The following is a 23854-nucleotide window of genomic DNA, read 5'->3' on the forward strand; positions in this document are numbered from 1 at the left end:
ATGAAATGTGCAACTGAAATTTTACGAACTAAAAATATTCTAATTTTCTGAATGTTACTGCTATTTTTATAATGACTTAAAAATAGATATAGTTTTCCTTTTGTAATGAGTCTTAATCCAAAATGATCTGAAAATAATGAAGATTTGTGAAAAGCAAGCACCACGTGAGGTCAATGCAAAAATTGTTAAGGCTACGATACGTAAATATTAAAATATTTGATTTGCCTGAATACTAGCAAGCTGATGGTAATGACGTGTATCTTGAAGTTGAGTTGAGAACCTCCAAACACACACACACCAACATCTTAATTCAAAAAATTATTTATTTGCATAGTGAGCAAAAATACTTGTCACTTCCCCCATGACATCATATCCTGTTCACCACAGACCATTCTGAGCATTTTATTATGTTCAGCTAGGAAAAAAACACAAAATTTTGTTAATGAAAATGTAAATTTTGGCAGTTGGTAATAAAAGGTAAATTTCCATTCACGAGACAGAAAAGTTCAGGTATTTAGTAAGAAGGAAGTGACATTACAATACGCTACCACAATGCACCTGTCTGAAACAGGATATGACATCACAAGGTTGAATGTCAATCATGAAATCAGCCCCAGTATTCAATTCATTGAAATAACATTAAACCTTTCCATAAAATATACACAATTCAGTTTTAAGAAGAAAAAAACTTGTCACAAACCCCATCCCCAAATACCTAATGAATTTATGAGACTAGTTCATTATTTGGGAAAGAAGAGGGGAGTAGGGTTCCTGAAAAACGAGGGAAGCGCTATAAACATTTTGTGCGATATAGTGGTATTTACAGTGTTGAATAATGGCATTGGTAAACAAACTGTACATGCATGGTAAAGTTGAAAATACAATAAAGTGAAAAAATTTTGATTTTCAGAGATAGCTGTCCTATTCACTTTCAGCACCAATCGGCCATATATGTAAATCCTTTAAATAAGGCTTGCTCTTCAGGGGGGATGGGTCGGCGGTCCTTAGCAGGGGTTAGTACTGGGTTTTCGCTCGTGAACTCTTCATCAAAATTACTCACATCCTCTGCAGATCTCTGCAAGAATGAGAAAAGGTAATGACAGAAATGTCATGCTCATAGAATATTGCACTGCTCATAAGCTGTGAAAGAAACATGTAGCTTCACAGCACTAAATAACCCTGGTCCTAGCAGTCAAGATAGAAGCAGGACTGGTACACATGTTTCTCATCCTTGGGAGAATTGGAAAATGATTATGTTCAACATTTAACATTGATTGAATAATACTTCTGATTACATGCATTAAAGGTCTATTTTGATCGATATAACACATGTGGCGATCTTCACCGATACACAAATTTGACAACAACAAAAATGTGCAAGGCGCAGGTTTCAAAACTTCTGAAAACAAGCCATGCATGGCACATTTTCTGTTAGTTATCAAATTTAAATATATAGTTTATAGTAATATAGTTCAAACATAAACATGTCAGAGATATGGATCCAGAAGCTGATGCTTGATTATGATGATTAAAACAAAATGGCTCAAACCAAGTTTGAGCAAAATCCATCTGTAAACAGCCAAGATCTGGTTCCGGAATGCCAGAAATGCTTGATTTCAGTACAAAAATGGCCGCCATTCGGCCATCTTGAAACAAATTGATGTGCATACAGTACAGTTCTCGTGGAAGCTTTGGCTTTTGTGGCATCATTGTCGCCTACGCATGGCTTCATTGTCGCCTCAGCATCGCATCATTGTGGCATCAGCTTCGCGTCATTGAAAATTGAAGCTGTGTTCGCCTCGCTATTTTGTGGCATCATCGTGGCCTCAGCTTCGCAGTCTCATGGCATCAACATGGCATCAGCTTCAATTTATTGTGACATGAGTACTAGTATGACCTCATTATTTGCACGCAGAAGGGCAGTAGACAAAAACATGTACAGAAGTTCGATATGTAATCGATTTGAAATTCAAGGCGAATAAAATAATATGATCAAGAGTAAAATGACATTTTAAAAAGATATCTTGTTTAATTAATTTAGTGTTGCGAGTATTGGGCACCAAAAACTTTGCGAAGTACATTACAATCGGCAAGGTGACGAGTTTCATATTGACTGGAAGGAAAATCGTGATAAATTCAAATCACACGATGCAATCGTCGTTCTGATACAACACAATTTGCTGTATACGAAGTGAAACTGTTCTTGTCATAAAATTTACCTTTTTTCGCTCAATTAATTTTTGCTGCTAGAAGAGCAGATTCAGATTCCTCATTTCGGTGGTATTTTTCTATGTTTCGTTTAGTTTTAGCCGAGTCCGACCCCATGCCCGGACTACTAAAACATGCAATACACACGTACGCCGCCTGGTGCGTCGGCGTCGTCGCCAGTCATCTTGATACAAAGTTCCAAAACAAGTGCGTACATTTCCAACATATGATTGGATGGTTGTGGTGGCGTCGGTCTGGTAAAATTTGACAACCAATTCTCAAAGTTAAGTCACGATCAGTGATCTGAGCTCAGTCTATACGTACTTTAAAAGTATTCTCACAAATATATTTTCGAATGAAAACGAGCCACATGCCCTGTAAAAAATCGAATAGCGCTTGACATGCAGAAATAATTTATTGGGCTTCAGAAAAAAACATGTCCATTTAGTGTGGCCGTAAATATTTGGTGACCAGCCGATGAACAATTTGAAAATCATGATTCACACGGAAGTCCTTCGATACTGAAAATCATCGACCCCAGGCTGGTTTACCTTATTTCCCAACTTGCAAAACTGATTTGTATCTCAGCCCTGTTTTTTTTTTTTCTTTTTTTGAACTGAGGTAAAATCCCATCCGTTTGTCAAAATATACCGATGTTTTTCAGTGAATAATTGCGAAGCCTGTCACAGCACAAAAAAATCAAAGAAAGCTTAGAAAGAACTCCCATGTGCTGAGAGTATTGGAGACACATTAAATATAATTCGAAATTATTTAGCTGAAAACTAATTATGCAAATCAGAAAATTAATATGACCAGATTTGAGTGTAAAACTAATGAGTTCTGCGCAATGTAACAGAAAATCTATGTCTCCAAGTTTAATTGAAATGTGATTAGAACCAAAAAATTATGAATTATTATGCTTATTAGGGAATTAATATGAACAGATTTTTACCCAAAACTAATTAGGTTTGTACATTGTCCTAGAGCATCTTTATACTAAGTTTCATTGAAATGGAATAATTAGTACCGTGAAAACTCCAAAATTTCGACCCCTCTAAAAATTCGATCGCCTATTTATTTGCCGGTTTCTGTGTTTTATTTACCTACAAATTTTCGACTCCACTAAAAATTGCCGACTCATTCTTATTCGAAAATTGCGACCAGTTTTAGTTTTCCCCCAAACGAAAAAAAAAACGATGTGAGCGTTCAAGCGGGACCTTCCTCGAAGGCATGAATCCGGGTTTCTGATTGACTGAGAGATTTTTATTTTATTGGTAACGAAAATATATTCTAAATAAACGAAGTTTCAAATAAAAACGAACACAAAAATCTCGGCATGCTGCGTTTCTGAATTGTTGATTATTACTGTACTCAGTAGTGATTATAATAATGTACACAAAATAAATTTGTTGAATGGTTATGAAATACAAATAAAAGTCAACTTAGTTTCATCGTAAGCGAATGATTCCGGTCTCGTATAAACGTTTGATGCTGTAGGATATCCGCCATGTTCTCTTAGGTCAAATAGGTCAAATCGCTAATTAACCAATCAAAAAGCTGGATGATGCCAACGTGTTCAAATTACCATAGCTTATTTAAATATGTTAATGTTATTGAACGCAATGCGGAAGAAATTGGTGTTGTAGTACGATATTTTGGCTTGGATTTTGATGCGAAAACGGCATAATTTTTTTTAAATAAAAAAATTAGTTGTTTTTAAAAAATAAACTGGTCATCTGAAGAATAATTTAACATTGTTCACAGTGATAACAGCTCATTCTCGAAAGGAAGCTTACCCGCTCACGCTAGTCACGATAAAAATCATACACGTGTACTCTTGAATAGACAAACGTCAATGACTACGGTAAAACTTAGACTCTATTTTAGCCGGCAGGATTGATTGAAATGTCCGAAAAATGACGCCAAAATACACCTTAAAAGTCCCATTTTATTTTCTTAAATCCCATTTTATTTTTTAATCCAAGGGCGAATTTACGGCAGAATTTGGTCCCTCAAATAAGGGACACGTGAGCTTTGATTCTAACCGGATACATTGCACTGGGTCGGGGAGATAGTTTGCTAAACTTCCATGCATCTTTTGTCCAATGGGTACCTGTACTTCGAACATTCGCAAGTTTTTCTAGGTAGTGCGAGACAGCTTTGTCTTTTGACCTATTAGTTTTGTGCTGACCTCTTCTCCGCGTCTTGATGTTTTGTTTTGCTTGTCATAATACTCACTGATTGATGACTTTGTTTAGATTTTGAGTTACAACTCGGCCACGACCTTTGCTTTTACCGTGAAACATGAGGAAGTTTACGTCAATTGACGGACATTGCATTTTTTAAAAACTAATGAAGCACACTGTCTATCATCCCCATTTTTTCATTTGCTGATTTCTATTCTGAAAAATTCGACCGTCCGAAAATGCACCTTAATTTTGACTATAAAAACACGTCACATATCGAACACCAATTATTTAAAACCGGTCGAAATTTTGGAGTTTTTACGGTACTTTAGATATCAGTGTGAAAGCTTAAAATTGGTTAATTATGCAAATTAGGTAATTAATATGTACAGATTTTAACCCACAATTATTCAGGTCTGTCTATTGTCCTACAGCATCCATGTACATTCATTGATATGTGATGTATAGTACCTGAGATATCAGTGTGAAAGTTGGTTAATTATGCAAATTAGGTGATTAATATGCACAAATATTTACCGGAAACTAATTGGGTCTGCATAATTCTAGATTCATTGAAATGTGATGATTAGTACTTTAGATATCAGTAGAAAAGCTGAAAATTAATTATGCAAATTAGGTAATTAATATGCACAATTATTTACCCTAAAACAAATCAGGTCTCTGCATAGTCCTAAAGGATCTATGTACCAAGTTTCATTGAAATGCGATGATTAGTACTTGAGATACCTGTGGAAAAGCTGAAAATTAACTAATTATGCAAATTAGGTGATTAATATGCACAAATATTTATCGAAAACAATCAATCTCTGCATAGTCCTTGAGTATGTAAGTACCAAGTTTCATTGAAATGTAATGCTAACTACTTATATCAAATGCTGAAAATTAATTAATTATGCAAATTAGGTAATTAATATGTACTGATATTACCTTAAAAACTATCAGGTCTGTGCAGTGTCGTATGACATCTATGTACCAAGTTTCATTGAAATGTGATGATTAGTACTTGAGATATCAGTGGAAAAACCGAAGATTGACTAATCATTATGCAAATTAGGTAATTAGTATCCACGGATTATTACCAAAAACTAATCAAAACCTAGCATTAGTTCAGAGCATCTATGTACCAAGTTTCATCAAAATCCAATGAGTGGTTGTTTAGATATCAGTGGAACAGTCATGGAACCACTAAAAAATAGCTAATTATCATGCAAATTAGGTAATTAATATGCACGGATTTTTACCAAAAATTAATCAAATCTGCGCATATGTTCAGAGCATCTATGTACCAAGTTTCATCAAAATCCAATGAGTGGTTCTTTAGATATCAGTGGAACAGTCATAGAACAGCTAAAAATTAGCTAATTATCATGCAAATTAGGTAATTAACGAGCATGGATTTTTACCAAAACCTAATCAAATCTGCGCATTGGCCCAGAGCATCTATGCACCAAGTTTCATCAAAAACCGATGTATGGTTCTTGAGATAGCAGTGGAACAGTCGGACACACATACACACACACACACATACACACATACACACATACACACATACACACACACATACAGACACACTAACTGCAAAGACTCCCATTTTGTGCTTCGCACATGGGAGTCAAAAATTGTGAATCGACGATGGAGATTGGATGGTACGACGACCCTTCAATTTGCGTTAAATATGTTTTGTTACAACATCATTGATTGGCTGAGAGTCACCTGATCGGAGCACGACCTGGGTCACAGAACCATATTTGTCCGTATTATCAACAGGACTTTGCGAGAAAACCACACCCACATTTTCAACCATTTTAGCGCGAAAGTTGCCAACAAATGTCGAAAACTCGTGAATTTTATGAATTCGAATAAAATAAAGCTAGCGATTCGTAAGACTGGTTAATAATATATCCCCCGATGCTCTTCGATTTTTTTATTTCAAGGTGAGAAATGGATACTAGTAGTTGAAGTTCCATCGATTTCAAGGCGACTATTTAACCGCGACAACTCTACGCTCTGTTGTAGTTTCGCGAGGTAAAACAAAAATACAATAAATAGTACTTGTTTAATTATTTGGTTGTACAGCCCGCAAATTACGAGACATGATCCCCATGAACTGCGATAAATAAATGCTGATTGTGTTGAATGACGGATGTCGGGACCGTTTGGAGAAACAAATTACGGTCGGTAGACATTTCAAACAAATGAAATTATTAACGAAAGACGAGATTTTTCTAGGTATTTACGATCATACGGTCATACCAAATATATGCAAAATTGACAAATACACAAAGAGGTGTAATAGTAGGTCATTTTTATTTTAGCCTTAGAAATATTTTCTTTCACTCAGTCCACGTCCATGCGTGGGAATTCTATTTAGCTTCATGGTCCTTCGGCTTGTCTTCTGCTTGGGGGGAAACAACAATAATTATACAAATCGTAAACTCAACACAATCAGGAAAAGAAACCCAGACAACCATGTTGTACTTCTGTTGAATACATTTTGTAGCAGTGCGTCACGTCGGAATATTGTCTAAAATAAAATATTCAATCCCAGCCAAATCTAGGTCAAAGGGTCAGATTGCGTGCATATAATTATAGATAGTTAAAACAAAAAGTATTTGAACTTTTGACAGTTGTTCAACATCTATGCACGGTTACTAAACTAGTAACCGTGATCTATGAAAACCAGAAAATTTTTAGTAGTCCGAATTTTTGCACGGTCGAAAATAAAACGGAAATTGACCAGTCAAAAGCAGAAGCGGTCAAGAGGTTTGGAGGAAATGAGTACAGTACTTCTTTGTTTGATGAAGCGATGCTGATGCCACATTGTCGCCATAATGAGGCCACAATGAAGCGAAGCGATAATCGCCTAACTTTTTAATGTCGCGACATTGAAGCGATGCTGATGCCATAACAATGCCATAATGATGCGATGCTGAAGCGAAGGTGAAGCTGAAGTGAAGCCAAAGCTTCCGCGAGAACTGTACTGTATGTACAATAATTTGTAAGATGTATGTGTGAAGTTTGAATGTAATTATATCCAGGCATGTCTAAGATGTAGGTCCGGACGCACACATGCACACAGGTCAATCCATAAGTCCGATAAGGACTAAAAAGTGCTGAAAATATCCAAATAAGACTGATGTCACCCTTGGTACAAATAATGATACATGTAGAAGGTTTCTATGGCAACACCAGATTGCACTTGCATTTATCAGCTTGCGCAAATCAGAAATGACGTGTACTTACCACTGTAGGAACAAACGGCGGTCTCACTCTCCTCATTAACAGCTCCTCCCAATTAATATTCTATGGAGGAAAAATGTATGAAACAAATGCGTCAGACCAGCATAGAAAAGTGATAATAAAAATATTTATTAGAAAAAAACTTTCACAGCAAGACATTTGTTCTCACCCAATTTTCAATGCTTATTTGTAAGTATTCAACAAATTCAATGTTAGTTTTGATATTGCTTTGTATTATTATTTGGTAATCAATTTTAGTTGACTATTTTTCATAGAGGCCAGATTTTGTCAGAGGTGGCAACAGAAAAGTGGTAAGCCATTATACCATTACAAAGGGATATGAAAAGATCAAGAGCTACAGTAGCAGTGAAAGAAATATAGTGAGACGATGGTCAATATTTATAATCATGATTTTTATTTGGGTATACATGGTGACAATCATGGAACTGACAGCAACAATATGGTAACAATGATACGCACCCTAAAGAACGCTTGTTTCTTGATATCTTCGGCATCTCGTTCACTAGAACCTAACCTCCTATCAGGATTTTTGCGTAACAGCTGGAAATGATAAATCACAATTTGTTATGCATCAATTGCAGCAGGTGTGTTAACGTAGACTAATGTATACAAAGCAAGAAAAAACATTGTACACAGATCTGTTAAAATGAAGTCTACAGCTGTGATTTTGTGCTATTCACTATTAGGTTTTGTCACACAGTCCTGGTATATATTGCTCCCCCCCCCCTCGACTAAAACAGCAACTGAAGAAATGCATAGTCCACACATCGCCTGGCACAGTTTTTTCCAATTCATTTCAGCTATCAATGGAGGCTTTAATTGGATTTTAAGAATGACTTACCCTTCTCATAATTGAAATGGCTTCCGTTGATAAAAATCGTGGATAGCGTACTTCATCGTTAACTATGCTATCAAAAACTTCCTCTTCATCATCACCAGGGAAGGGAGACTAAATAAACAGAGATGAGAAACTGGTAATGTAAAAAAAAAACAAGCTGCCTATCGGCTGAGATAGCTCTGCTGTTAGCAATGCTCATTGCAATTAAAGAACAGAAGATATCATTAGAAAATGAACAATATGTATAGTATCAAAGCAACAGGACTTTTTTCACCAAAAATAATCAAAATTAGATAATTGAAGATATCACCACGAAATCAACAAATCTGAAAGAGGTCCACATGTAGTACCTATATATGTAATATCAAAGCAATTGGACTTGCGGTTTTTAACAAGAAGTCAAAAATATCACTTTTTACAAAAAATGACAAAAATATTCACCAAAATTAGAGAATTAAAGATATCATCATGAAATGAACAAATTTGAGAGTGGTCCATATGTAGTATCTATATATGTAATATCAAAGCAATTGGACTTGCGGTTTTCAACAAGAAGTTGAAAATATCACTTTTTACCAGAAATGACAAAAATATTCACCAAAATTAGAAAATTGAAGATATCATCATGAAATGAACAAATTTGAGAGTGGTCCGTATGTAGTATCTATATATGTAATATCAAAGCAATTGGACTTGTCAATTTTAACAAGAAGTCGAAAATATCACTTTTTACCAAAAATGACAAAAATATTTACCAAAATTAAGAGAATTAAAGATATCATTACAAAATACAAAGTAAAACTTTGACACGGACGACGATGGACAATCACTCATATGATAAGCTCCGCTCGACAAAGTCGACAGCGGAGCTAAAAAAACAGACCATAATACTTCCTGAAATTGTACTTTTGGAGAAAGCAAATTATGACATACAGCAACAGTGTATTTGCTTTGAGAAGCATGCTTGCTATCCAATCAAAGATGTATCACTGAGTTTGGGAATTCATCAAACATCGTTATATGTTAATTGTTTTCCTGTTAACGCTTTTTGTTTATTAATTTTGCGAATTCTGATATCATGTTTCCACTTACCTCTCCAACCAGCATTTCAAATATAAGAACACCAAGCCCCCACCAATCCACAGCTCGAGTGTATGAGGGCTCCGTCAAGACCTCTGGCGCCAAGAATTCTGGGGTTCCACAGAACGTACTCGTCCGGTCACCGTACCCCATACCTTCTTTACAGAGACCAAAGTCGGCAATTTTAAGAAACCCCTCCGTGTCAAGCAAGAGATTATCTAATTTCAAATCTCTAAAAATTAAAAGAGAGATGTTCATTACAATTCATGATTTTTAATTAACCTTTTCACCACTAGAATTTCTCGTCAATATTTTTCTGCACTTTTTTCTTGTATTCTTCAGTATTTCTAGAAACGAACCACAATTTTGGTGCCAAGAAACAAAATTTGAGTCAATTTTCAGCTTTTACTCAAAAAATTTGGCTATTTTTGTCCAAGTGCAGACTATAAACGAGACTATTTTGTGATTGACAGCTGATTGATTTAGCCTCATTACTGCCAATGTAAACATTTGAAATACTCTAAAATTTGAAATAGACATGATAAGCAACAAACAATCATGTATGAATAAACAGGATGCCATTTTGCAGCCATCTTGGATTAGTAATGTTGGTGAAATTCTATGGGAAATTATCAAATGCACACACAAAAAAAAAAATGCTTGGATTGTAATATTTTTGTTCACAATGATGTAATAATGCATGAATGAATTACAATACTCACCTATAAACTATTTTATTTTCATGAAGATATTGTAAACCTAGCACCACGCACGCTGCGTAGAAACTGAAAACAAAACATACGACAACCAATATTACATATGATGGATATCATTCTACTCATTACCATCGTGGTGGACAGCAATAACATTTATGATCAACTGCCAAGCATAAAAACAAAGGAAAAATGTAACACTAGGTTGGGGGCGCTATTGACAAAATAAAAGTTGAAAACAGACTGCATGGTAAAACGAAGGTAAATAACTCACACTGTCCTTGGCTCTGTGAAGACATCAGAATGTATATGCATCATAAGATCACCCCCGCATGCGTACTCCATTACGAAACACACATGCTGGTCAGCCTGGAAACATGCAAATAAATTGACAAGGAATGGATGCCTCATGGCATTTGCCGCTTCAAAAATACGCTTCTCACACATCAAGCTGAAATAGAGAAAGAAGCAGGAAGTTGTAGTTCATTCCTATTTATGCAAATAAAAATTGCCCACATTGAACTTGACCCATATTTCCCACCAAAATTTTGATGCAACTTTTTGTCTGTTTTTATGTATTTTTTATGTATTTTTTTGATAATTTAGCCGAAATGGACATAAAAAAAATATTCATCAAAATTAGATAATTGAAGATATCACCACGAAATGAACAAATCTGAGAGAGGTCCACATGTAGTACCTATATATGTTATATCAAAGCAATTGAACTTGCGGTTTTTAACAAGAAGTTGAAAATATCACTTTTTACCAAAAATAACAAAAATATTCACCAAAATTAGAGAATTGAAGATATCATCATGAAATGAACAAATCTGAGAGAGGTCCACATGTAGTACCTATATATGTTATATCAAAGCAATTGAACTTGCGGTTTTTAACAAGAAGTTGAAAATATCACTTTTTACCAAAAATAACAAAAATATTCACCAAAATTAGAGAATTGAAGATATCATCATGAAATGAACAAATCTAAAAGAGGGATACTCCAGGTACATATAAACCAAGTATCAAAGCATTCAGGCTTATAGTTTTCAAGAAGCCGAGAAAGTAAAACATTGACATGGATGCCGACGGACAATCACTCATTTGATAAGCTCCGCTCGACAAAGTCAACAGCAGAGCTAAAAAAAAATATGTAACAAAAGTCGACTTGCTGCTCGTTGTGTCCACTGTTGACATGGATACAGAAGAGAATGGAATTGTTACTATGCAAGGGGAAAAGACAAGTCTTGGCAACCATCATTTATTCAGAATATTTACCTATCTACTTCATCTCTAGCGACTATATCGGCTTTCTTTAAGGCTTTTATGGCAAACATCTCACCAGTGTTTTTATATTCAGCTAAAAGTACTTTACCAAAATGACCTCGACCAAGCACGCTGATGCAACGGAAGTTATCCATACTTATAAAAGTGCTGAAAAAAAAAAAGGGAAATGTATTAGTCCGTGAGATATTATTCTAAATTTTGGTGCACAGCTCAGGAGTAAGGTGAGCAAAAGTCTGCACCGCCATAGTTTTAGTGTGCATGTGTGTGGGTAGGATTGGACCAACTGGGAAAATGATACTTTCCGCTAATGTTATTTTATTAGCAAAGACAGACACAAAAAAGTGAACAATTGTGCATTTTTCCGTAGACAGTCAATCACTATATATAAAGTAAAACAATTCTACAGCATTTATTTCGCATTTGAAATATTTTATATGAAGCACCTTCTGATAAGCACTGTTGGGGTGTAACTAAACAAACTACTTTAGTTCTGTCTGAGAAACCATGCAAAACATACATTATAAATTATAGTACAATACACAGTACAGTGCAGTGCAGTGCAGTGAAGATACAGAAGAATTACGGAAAACTACTTCTAATAATCAGAAGACGAAGCGTATTTGTATTTCAGAGGTAGGCAAATCAAAGGGTGTATTGGTTGGAGACAGGAAGCATGTTTTTTTTCTTACCGACGAGGTGTGGTCCTGTTACATGAAGGCAATAGAAACATACACAAACACGGGTAAGTTACGGTAAAGTGAACACTGTATGAAACGCCACTAACGTAAGTGTAATATTAATACAGTCTGAAGAACATGGCATGAAACGCCACTAACGTCAGTCTAATATTAATACAGTCTGAGAGACAACACATGAAACACATGAAAATGTCAGTGTACTATAATACAGATGAGAGAAAATTGCATGAAACACCAACACTGATTGGCTGTCTCCATGACTTCAGAACAATACCATGGGAACATTTCAGACTAATTCAATAGTCACAGGATCATAAACATCATTGACAAATAAATAACAAAGTTTGGTGACATTTACCTAAATTCTGACGGAGGTGGCAGGGCATCAAAAAATTCCTCCATCGAGTGGTCGGAAGACTGTTCTGCTGAATTAGAATTTTCTAAAAACTCAAACGCTGACAACGCGTCCTGTGAAAGATAGATAAGCAACATATTTTTAGGATAAAAGTCAAAACACAAAATTTATGTTCTGTCAGTTTTGGTTGAACATCTTGAATACCACTATAACTATTCAACATTGTTGAGTAATATTCCTAGCGGCTTCCTATTTGAAAGTTCAAAGAAATAAACAATTTTTGAATCACAGACCTCAGTACCGAGTGTCAATGTTCAATTCAAAATGGCTGCCAAAGTCATTGTTTCCATAGAAACAAGTTAGGGTACCACAGTTATTTGCTTGTTTTCATTAGTCCAGTTTTTGCATTTTTAGGTTTTAACGCACAAATAGGTCTATGGTTAACTGCGTCCATCCAATATATACATAATGACTAGTATAGTGCCATCAACGAACACGACTGTGACTTTATACAAAAATTTGAAGATGCTGTGATGACCCAGCAAGATATATATCGAGGAGGACATTGACAAAACAGACATTTACGGTTTGAAATAGCTCCCTATAGCTTTGTTGATAAAATGTTAATTAATTATTAAAACTAGTTTTTGAAATAATATCTTGTTTCACAGCTTAGTACATTATTATTGAGGCATTTCATAAATGAATCATTCATAAATATAAAACAAAGACAATCGATCAATCAAGTCATTTAATTGATCAATCAAGTCATTTAATTGATAAACTGAATCATTCAACCGACCGATCAAGTAATTCGCATAACCAACGTCATTTGACAACTGAATCATGAAAACAAGCGAGTCAATCATTGTGCCTTTGCTCCCTAGTTCTTGATACAGGTAACGGTCAAGTCTGATATTAATCCATTAAGTTTACCATACCTCTACCTCATTCTCTGTGACCAGTGGCTGCTCAAGATCCTCAAGTACAACATCATCGTGTCTTTTTGGCAGATCTCCCATGGAGTCTTCAGTAAAGTCTAGTTTCTGTACTACGGTTGGTGGACGTGATTTTGGCAGTGGGGGAGGCTGTGAACTTGCTTGGCTATGGGGACTAAGTGTTGTAGGTGATGAACAGGAATGAGAAGGAATGGCCCTTTTCATAAGTCTACCCCACGTTGCTACATTGATATTCATCTGGCCCGCTCTGAGAAAGTTTTTACCTATGAATAAAATGATAGATTTACATCTCTACATTTCCCAATGTTTAAAATTAATACGCACATGAAAACTAATATTCAAAATAAATAATTTGCAGAGACATGAAAATAGATCTGCTTATGGTAAAAAGTTGCATAGACATGAGCCTGGTCTATCAAAAATCAAATGACATTCTTTGACATAGACATAACCCTGGCCTAACAAATCAAATGACATACTTTAACATAGACATGACCCTGGCCTAACAAATCAAATGACATACTATGACACAGACATGACCCTGGCCTAACATAATCAAATGACATACTTTGACATAGACATGACCCTGGCCTAACAAATCAAATGACATACTTTAACATAGACATGATCCTGGCCTAACATAATCAAATGATATACTTTGACATGGACATAACCCTGGCCTAACAAATCAAATGACATACTTTGACATAGACATGACCCCGGCCTAACAAATCAAATGACATACTATGACATAGACATGACCCTGGCCTAACATAATCAAATGACATACTTTGACATTGACATGACCCTGGCCTAACATAATCAAATGATATACTTTAACATAGACATAACCCTGGCCTAACATATCAAATGACATACTTTAACATAGACATGACCCTGGCCTAACAATCAAATGACATACTTTGACATAGACATGACTCTGGCCTAACAAACGACTACAATACTCACTCACACACTATACCTGTGAAACCAACATTTAGTCTCACCTTTGTGTTTTGGAAATATTTTTCTTTGTCTTTGGAGCTTCGGTTTTCGTTCTATTGTAGGATTAAGGAATGTTATCTAGAAAATGAACGAAACAGACAGAAACAAAATGGTTAACAGAAACACTTTGGTTGTTCATTAATTTTAATGTACAGCTTTCTAGCAATATTAATAATTTACAACAACTGCATTACTCTACTAGGTACTCATGTCAAATCTATTTCTAAGTGGAAAAAAAAGACTAAAATTGCATCTGACAGACAAACTATTCAAATTGTATATTTAACGACCTTTCAACAATACAAAGGAGCAGAGTTCGTCGGTTTGATGATAAACATGGGCCATAACATGTTATCATTTTAAAGGACGCTGGTTGTCGCACCACGTTCTGATCGATATGGGACTCATAGCGATGTACACAACGCATGTAAAATACATTGTTCGTTTACATGAAATTCAAACACACAATGACCACCATCCTTTAATAATAAATATTTCCTTTAACAGAGAATTCAATTTAATGCCATAATTTTTCGCATCATTTTACCCATTTCTGTGTAATTTTTGACCAAAAAATTTATTTATTTTATGGCACCTCAAACAACAATTACAGGAAACATGCACATACCTCAACAAAAAGCATTCCTTGTGGTTCCATTGCAAGACACATTCCATGCCTCTGGTTGTCTAAGAAATCTTCCAACCTAAGATACTTTAATGCACATAGTGAGCGCCAGTCTCTCCAATACACAGCTATTTCTAATTCTCTTGACTGTTTAAGAGAGAAAACAAAATTTAGAAAGGAATACAGGTGATGGAAAAGAGTCAAAAAATAAAAATTTGTTAAATTTTAAATATTTCTGTCAATGTTCGGTATTATATTTAAATTTCAAAATGGGTAAAAAGCAAATTGGTTTATAATACTCATACTTGGTGTTTGGTTATTGCATTTCAGCAGTGTGTGAATGTTGGTGTAAAATGACTAATTTTCATTGGGTTTAATTTTCGCTGATTTACCATTTCAGGCATATTCAGTGGGTTTTAAATTCACGGTTTTATCATTTAGGTAATGAGTTCTATGCTAAATTTTACATATTCACTGGGTTTTAATTTAGCGCATTTTCCAGTCAGCGAAATAAGCGAAATTAAAACCCAGTGAATAATTAACCATTTTACAGTAGTTATTTTGTTTCCTATTAAAAGTGACAATACAGTACAATTTTAGATCTTGTTTAGCATATCAAAAGAGTCAGACTCATTAAAGATTTGTTAAATTGAGCAATGGATATATTTTACAAAAGTTTTGATAATACGTTTGTTGTACACAGATCTCAATTGTACTAAAATTCAGAAATGGAGAGATTGCCAAATTTTAGTTAGAATAGCCAATTTTTCTTTAGTAAAAACTGAAAATTAGCTCAAATTTCATCTGTTGGCTCTAAAATTAAGGTTCATTATCAGAAATATTGAATAATATTAAATATTTCACCTTTTCAAGCTCGACACTAAATCTTTGATCCCAAGATTGATTGCTAATTGGTTTCCATGACGTCTGACCAACTTGAATATTATCTAATTTTAAAACAGCACTAATTTCCGCTGCAAAAAAATGAACAAAAATGTATATGTTATTGTTATCCAGAAAATTAGATATAATCTTCCACTGAAAAAAATGTACTTTATATCATAAATTACTGTTATACAAGTCATGTTTCTTGCAAATAACTGAAAAAAAACTTAGGGAAACATCAAAGCATTGAATTATATATATATATATATATATATATATATATATATAGATTTTCTGGCAAATGATTCAAAGATGGTTTTATTAAACCACATTTGTTGTGCAGCACCAGTGCAAAGTTTATGTAAATGAGAAAAGTGATTATAAAACAAAAGCAGTACAAACAAACAAAATCTACCTAGTCGGCGAGTAACAAAAGCCCAAAGGATCCGATAAATGTAGCGAAGCTTTGATTTTGACTCACAGGCAAAATAAATGTTAAGCTTTCAGAATAATATAGGCTGTCAGACAGACTGCATTTGTTTACATTTTCACCAACCAACATGTGAGTGTCTAATTTGGAATATCTCTCACTGATCAATAGTAGCCTGTGATCTGCTCTGACAACATTATACCTGTACATTGTTTTATTAACAGGAACACATAAATGCTTGTTTAATTAACAACAGCAGCGAAGAACGTCATTATTTTATCTACAAGTATGACTGATCGGTTTCCTGCCAACTAGTGACAGCGCATGTATGACAATATCATACACTGAGTAAAAGTGAAAAAGTTATAAAAGACTCACTTGAGATATCCTCTTGTTTTATACTGTATGATTTGCTACTATTTCGTAAACTTGTTTTAGGCTTTAGTAAACTTTTGCCTTCGTTTGGACTGGCAGCAGGGTGATAAGATTGACCTTTTGTTCGGCCGGGAACGGTTTCTAAAAGGTCCTGACATCCCATTACACGTACTTCCAAGCGACCAGTTAATGCAGCTGGTTTAGGAACTGAACTATACGGTGTACGAACCTGTGACAGATGAAAAGACAATGTTTTTTTTTTTTATTAATATGCTTAACAAAATAAAGATACAATACACAAATACAATACATGTTACTACACAAATACAAACTTATGCTTCAAAATAATCAATGAATTCTCCCCATTTTTTATTGTGACTTCCCTGTCTGTTTTCTATAATTGCGACTTTCTTCTCTGTATGGTAAATTAATTTGATATATGATCTAAAACCACCAATGTCTGGTTTTGTCCCAACAATTTTACATTTAAATATATAATAACGTGTCAATAATAACATAGTATTATGTAATGGTATAGCATTGTATACATCCCCCAAAATACATGTGACTGCACTTAACGTCAAGGTATCACCTGTAATGAAAGAAAACCATTCATTGACTGATGTCCAAAATACAAATACATATCTACAGTCCCAAAATAAATGAAAGTAGTCTTCCTCAACTTCTCCACAAAAAGAACACAGGGGGGGGGGTCAATTAAGCCCCACAAGCACAACAACTTATTTGAAGGCAATATTTTCATATTAATTTTATATTGAAAATAGCGTAATTTGGCATTGGTAGTAATAGAAAATGGAGTAAGATAAATATTTTTCCAAGGTAAAGGGGTGTTCAAAATGTCCAGCCAATATTGCTGTATAACTGAGGGGGTTAAATCAGGAAATTCCTCATGGCAATACCAAAGATAAATATTTTTATTAACCTTAGTTCCTGACAGCCAGATAGTGTTATGCATGTTTGGCATACAAACCATTAGTTTTGACATGTTAGATTCAACAATACTGCGCTTCCAAATAGATGGAATTGCTGATAATAACTGTCGATATTCAAATTGAGTACATATATTCCCGTAGTTTGATACCAAATCTTGAAACGTGTAAAATGTACAGTCTGCATTTAAAAGATCATTAATAAATATTATACCGTGTTGTATAAAACGTTTCCAGGCAACAGTCGTGTTGTCAATAAAAATATTAGAATTATTCCACATTAGTTCTTGAAGTATATTTTCTATGTTACTTGCACTCGTATAATTATAATGCAACCATGCTGAAATTATATCTTTTAAAAAACTTGATCGAAAAGGGTCGACCTTAAGTAGGTCTGGTTTACCCAGCTTAGCGAAGTAAACCAGAGCACCACCAAAGTCGGAGAGAAAGTATTTAAATATTTTACTACAAAAGGTATCATTATGGTAAATACGCGGAATCCAAGCTACTTTCAAAGCTTTATTGAATGCTCTTAAATTAGTAAGTTTAACACCATCCTTCTCATATGACTTGTACAGTACATTTCGTTTAACAAAGTCTCTCCTCCCACCCCAAATAAACGGGAAAACAATATTTTCATATTTCTTAAAGAACTCATCACCAGGAGATGGTAGAGACATAAAAAGATGGGTGAACTGAGAAATTATCAAAGATTTTATAATTGTAATTTTTCCAAATATAGTCAGACAAAAGACAATGTGTTAAGATAAGTTAACGACTGATCTGACATTCCATTGTTAAGATTTGAATATAATTTCCATAAAATTATGTAATGATGCAGATGTAGTTGTAGACGAAAATGAAAATTACGATACAGAGAAAAAAAGACACTTTTAATCCTTTTGAATGCCATCAGTTTTCCTAACAACAAATTTTAGGGCCAAGAATTTCCACACTTTTTTTATATTTTTCTATAATTTATTAATTTTGTACCGAATGGACATTTTCCACAGATTTTGCTCAACATTTTCAAAAAAATATGGATATAATTAAGTGGGTTTAATCTGTAAAAAGTGTTTCTGTATCTCAAAAGCATAATTGCACAGTAGCATGAAACTAAATATCTTCAAAACTTACCTGCATATTACCTATCGTTAATTCATCTCGGAGTTCGTCTATTCTTGGAGAACCCGGCATTAATTCGTCTATCCGCCTTTCTAATGACAGCCTCAAAACGTCTAATTTCTGACTAGATTCTGAAAGTTTATTTTGCGCCTGTAAAACAACACAACAAACAAACAAATAAATAAATACAATGAATTCCTTCTCTACATAATTGTAGAAAATGTGAGTTTTAGTACTGCTAATATGGAAATGAAAAAATCTATGTCGTATGAACTCCAGACTGCATTATTATAAATAACAAATGGAGGTGATTTGTTTTTTTTGTTGTTTTTTTTAATTTATGGTGCTAATGGTGAGTGCATGTGTGCAAATCAGTCTCCCAGACCTAACAGGCAGGGCAGACTGTACTCAGATTTAAACTGCTGAATGAACAGGTGAACCACAACCTCCCAGGTGTAAGGAGAACATGCCAACACCAAACACCAGCGCCACCTAGAGGCAAACTGAATTGCATTAATATGCTCCAGTTTTTGTATGTTGACATACAGCCATTCCATAGTGACAATAATAACCACAATCCTAATAATTGGAGCAAGGGGAAGTCAGATCAAAAACTCTGTACATGGACTAGCATTAGTGATTTACGTTGCTAACATGATATTTTATTTACCAATGCAGTCAAGCGTTTCCTGTATTTTCAGACTGTTTTATTTTTGTTAGCGAACCGTTTTATGAGAATGCCAAGAAAACAGTGACAACATTGTTCACATGTATACTTTTATTCACATGTACACTTTTGTTCACATGTACACTTTTGTTCACATGTACACTTTTGTTCACATGTATACTTTTGTTCACATCTACACTTTTGTTCACATCTACACTTTTGTTCACATCTACACTTTCTTAACTAAGTGGGGCACACACAAGTATATTTAACAAAAATCACCGGCATTTTTTTTTTTACATTGACTGAACATCTATATCTCCAATACTATTCCACAAGTGACATTTATGCATTTTTAATGAGGTCACATGACCATATAGGGTCATTAAATATGTTGATCAGATCTGTGCGAATGTCCATCATCGGAAATAGTGTTCCAGATATGACAATTATGCATTTTTAATGAGATCACATGACCATTAAATACGTTGATCAGATCTGTGTGCATGTCTATTTTCTGAAATAGAGTTCCAGATATGACATTTATGCATTTTTAATGAGGTCACATGACCATATAGGGTCATTAAATGTGTTGATCAAATCTATTGTACAATGTCTTCAATATAACACTGTGAATGTTATATCAGCAATAGTCTTTCAAAATATAACTATGTACAGATAGACAGACAGACACTGGTAACCACTATATCCCCACAACTTAATCTAAGACATAATGGCCTTGCTTACTCATATTTATTTATTTCTTTACTAGATATGTGTTCAGTTGTTGTTGATAGGTTTTTAATTCACTCATACCCAACTTCATTAAAATGTCAGCGACTGTTCATGCGAACAGATCAGCTTCCGTTACACATGCTCCGTCAGTCACAAATGCCAGGAAATATTTGACTAGTTTTACAATCAGATACGTTTCAAAATCATCATCACCAATCTACTCATCATTCGTATTTCCTTTCACGCATTTTTCTCGCATAACGATTTTTCAAAGACAGTCACTTCTACTACGTCAAAATTGTCAATAATGACAAAGCGTGAGACAGGTTAAATTGTCCAATTTACTCACAACAATAGAAAAGGCAATTACCAATTAACCGGGATGTCGTGTCTCGCTCTCGAGGCCTACAATTTTACTACTTTACATTCATGATGTCATAACTCCTGTGAACCATGCAAGGATATTAGCATCTTTAAAACCAATGTAAACTAATGCCCTTTTTTTCTCTTTGGTTTCTGCTTGTTCACTTAAAATGTATGTTCAAATTTGAATATAATCTGCAACCAAATTACTAGTTACTCGTTCAACTTTGTGAAATTTGTTTAAAAAAATGTATTCCAAAATAGAATAATCAATAAAAATTCATCCAGGGTTATCTCACAAAAGTCATGAGATGTAACATCATAGTCACACTGGGCATCTATTAGGTTAAGACAGCAGTATTGCAAAGTATAATAGAGTTGTAATTTGATTACTATCATTTCATTTCATGAAATTATTTCTGACCCAAAAATCCTAATTACACACATACCTAAATGCCATAGATCAATGTGAGATTGAGTAAATAACTTCCAACCAAACTAACACTGTCAAAACATTAACTATTAATGTGCTTATAAAACAGTCGATGCCTGTACTTATTGCTGGCCAATTAACACTGAAAATTTACTAAAATTTTGTTTATTGGCCCCAAAATTAGAGTTCATTTCCAGAAATATTGAAGAATTTGAGAACAAGCCAAGCATGGCACAGTCCCCGTTAGTTATTAAATTTAAGATATATAGTTTTGTTATAGTAATATAACTGGAATATAACCATGTCAGGAATATGATTAATATTTTTTAACATGAAAATGATTGACATTTGTATCTGATCGTCAAACAAGTACTTGTCCATATTGAGAGATATTGCTCTGGAACAGCATTCCAAAATCAGCCATTTTGAATACATGTATATATATAACATGATGTATAACGATAATATGAAATTTGAATATAATCAGTCAAAGCATTTAAGAGTAGGCTCGATAAGCCCAATCATTAAAACAAAATGGCCACCAGTCAGCAATTTTAAACCCAATCTGAAAAAAAAAATGTCGTGCATCAGGAACCCGTAATGTCTAATGTATGTACCAAGTTTGAACGAAATCCATCCATAAATGCCAGAAATGCTTGATATTTGATGATTTTTCAGCACAAAAATGACCACCATTCGGCCATTTTGAATAGGATTGTCAAACCAATGTGACTGTTCATCTATGACATGATGTATAATGAATATTTAAAATTTCAACATAATCAGTGAAAGCAAGTCAGAGATATGGCACGAGAACCACATTCATTGAAACAAAATGGCCGCCAGTCAGCCATTTTGAATAAAAATTATTTGCATCAAGGTCCCATAATGTCTAATGTATATATCGAAGTTGAACAAAATTCATTTGTAAACAGCCGAGAAATGCTTGATTTTTAGGATTTTTCAGCACAAAAATGGCTGCCATTCGGCCATCTTGAATCAGATTGTGAAACAAATTGACGTGCATATGTATAATATCATATATGATGTATGTGTGAAGTTTGATTGTAATTGGTCCAGGCATTTCTAAGATACAGGTCCAGACGCACGCATGGACGGACACACGGAGGTCAAAACGTGTCCGAATGGGGACTAAAAAAGTGTAGAACAATTTGGGCAAGAAAGTCTGGTGATGAAGAGGCCTGATGAGGTGATGCATGGCCAATTTACATATGAATATTTACTGCTTTTTTGAAAATTCAAGTATGGTAATACAACCATGCTACAGGGTCTGTGGATGAATAAAAAACATGGGCATAGAAAATTTAAACACCCCCCCCCCCCACATAAAGAATAGTTTACAAGATGAAAATAAATATAACAAACTATATTTGAGATTATGTTTGCTATACTCATGTTTTAATTATCCAAAGCCCATAACCAGGTTTTCTTGCCCAAATTTTTCTGCAATTTTTTCTTTATCGTCTCCAATATTTCTGGAATATGAACCCTAATTTTGGAGCCAAACAGACAAAATTTGGGTCAATTTTCAGTTTTTACTCAAAAAATTCGGCTATTTTTGTTCCAATCTTCTGAAGGAAAGTGCAGACTATAAACAAAGCTTTTTTTGTGAATTTGTGATGAAAAGGGGGAACTGAAAAAAAACACTGCACTATTACGTAAAAACTAGGGGTAATATCTAGTAAATCTGATACCGTTGATCTACCATAGTTGAATGCTTAGATCTTACCTCATTGAGGGCTCTTTTATCTTGAATTTTATTTCGCTGCAATGTTTTCAAAACATTTTTGCACCCTTCTACTACAGCCGTTTCAACCTTCATGTGGTGCCTCAATTCTTCAATCCTAAATTCCAACGGATTAAGAGGTACTTCCGTTGACTGTCTTTTAGCTCCTACAATGCAGAAATACATAACGATAAAATCGCTGCAGCCTCTTGAAGTTCATATCAACTAAAGATGTTGATTTAAAATATCGCGCACTTGGGAGGCCGCGTGCTTCTGTAGATATTCAAATGGTCAGTTACGTCTAATATGAGCAGTAAGCTGGAAGGCAGTGGAATTTAAACTTAAAGCTATTTTAAAAGGATTAACTGATTTCAAGGAGGAAGGAAGTGTATTTTACCAGTTACTAGATCAACTTACATTGCTCGGGCTGCATTATTTAAAATGTGAAATCGTTTACTTTGACCGAAAATAAAAAATTAATGACCCAATTGCTACGTATATATTACGAGGAACAACCTATCCTCGAACAACTATACAAATCATTGTTTGCCGACTTTGTTATCAGTGTATTACCAAATCACACATTATAGGTGCTGCATGTTCTCTGCAATGGATAAACATAGACTATTATGGTACTGTAAAATGACTAATTTTCACTGGGTTTAAATTTTGCTGATTTACTATTTCAGGCATATCCAGTGGGTTTTAAATTCATGGTTTTATAATTTAGATAATGTGTTCCATGCTAAATTTTACATATTCACTAGGTTTTAATTTAACGCATTTTCCAGTCAGCAAAATGAGCAAAATTAAAACCTAGTGAATAATTAATCCTTTTACAGTATGTCTGTCTTTATTATGTTCAGTGTCCTCACCAGGAATTAAATACGTGAGGTGGAAATTGT

The 23854-nt window shown here is 34.4% G+C and overlaps 1 protein-coding gene across 4 annotated transcripts in view; it reads right to left on the reverse strand.

The window, feature by feature from the left end:
• Window positions 1-305: 305 nt before the first annotated feature.
• LOC100377872 (serine/threonine-protein kinase N2-like) overlaps window positions 306-23854 on the reverse strand; it is a 67435-nt gene continuing 43886 nt past the window's right edge. Inside the window, exons 4-20 of one of the 4 annotated variants that reach the window (XM_085492520.1) lie at window positions 22953-23116; window positions 19017-19154; window positions 16933-17158; window positions 16104-16213; window positions 15243-15386; window positions 14617-14692; window positions 13598-13872; window positions 12654-12763; window positions 12287-12301; window positions 11589-11744; window positions 10582-10758; window positions 10317-10379; window positions 9607-9826; window positions 8518-8625; window positions 8136-8216; window positions 7659-7718; window positions 306-1075 (exon numbers count right to left, since the gene is read on the reverse strand). In XM_085492520.1, the coding sequence (XP_085348646.1) occupies window positions 932-1075; window positions 7659-7718; window positions 8136-8216; window positions 8518-8625; window positions 9607-9826; window positions 10317-10379; window positions 10582-10758; window positions 11589-11744; window positions 12287-12301; window positions 12654-12763; window positions 13598-13872; window positions 14617-14692; window positions 15243-15386; window positions 16104-16213; window positions 16933-17158; window positions 19017-19154; window positions 22953-23116 (2267 nt within the window). In that variant the 3' untranslated portion in view covers window positions 306-931. Of the gene's footprint in view, window positions 1076-7472; window positions 7529-7658; window positions 7719-8135; window positions 8217-8517; window positions 8626-9606; window positions 9827-10316; window positions 10380-10581; window positions 10759-11588; window positions 11745-12286; window positions 12302-12653; window positions 12764-13591; window positions 13873-14616; window positions 14693-15242; window positions 15387-16103; window positions 16214-16932; window positions 17159-19016; window positions 19155-22952; window positions 23117-23854 lie in introns of those variants that run through there. The other 3 variants (XM_085492519.1, XM_085492521.1, XM_006816415.3) reach the window with 3 other exon arrangements.

The sequence above is a fragment of the Saccoglossus kowalevskii genome, chromosome 17 (genome assembly GCF_978046115.1).
Source record: "Saccoglossus kowalevskii chromosome 17, keSacKowa6.1, whole genome shotgun sequence".
Classification (NCBI taxonomy): domain Eukaryota; kingdom Metazoa; phylum Hemichordata; class Enteropneusta; family Harrimaniidae; genus Saccoglossus; species Saccoglossus kowalevskii.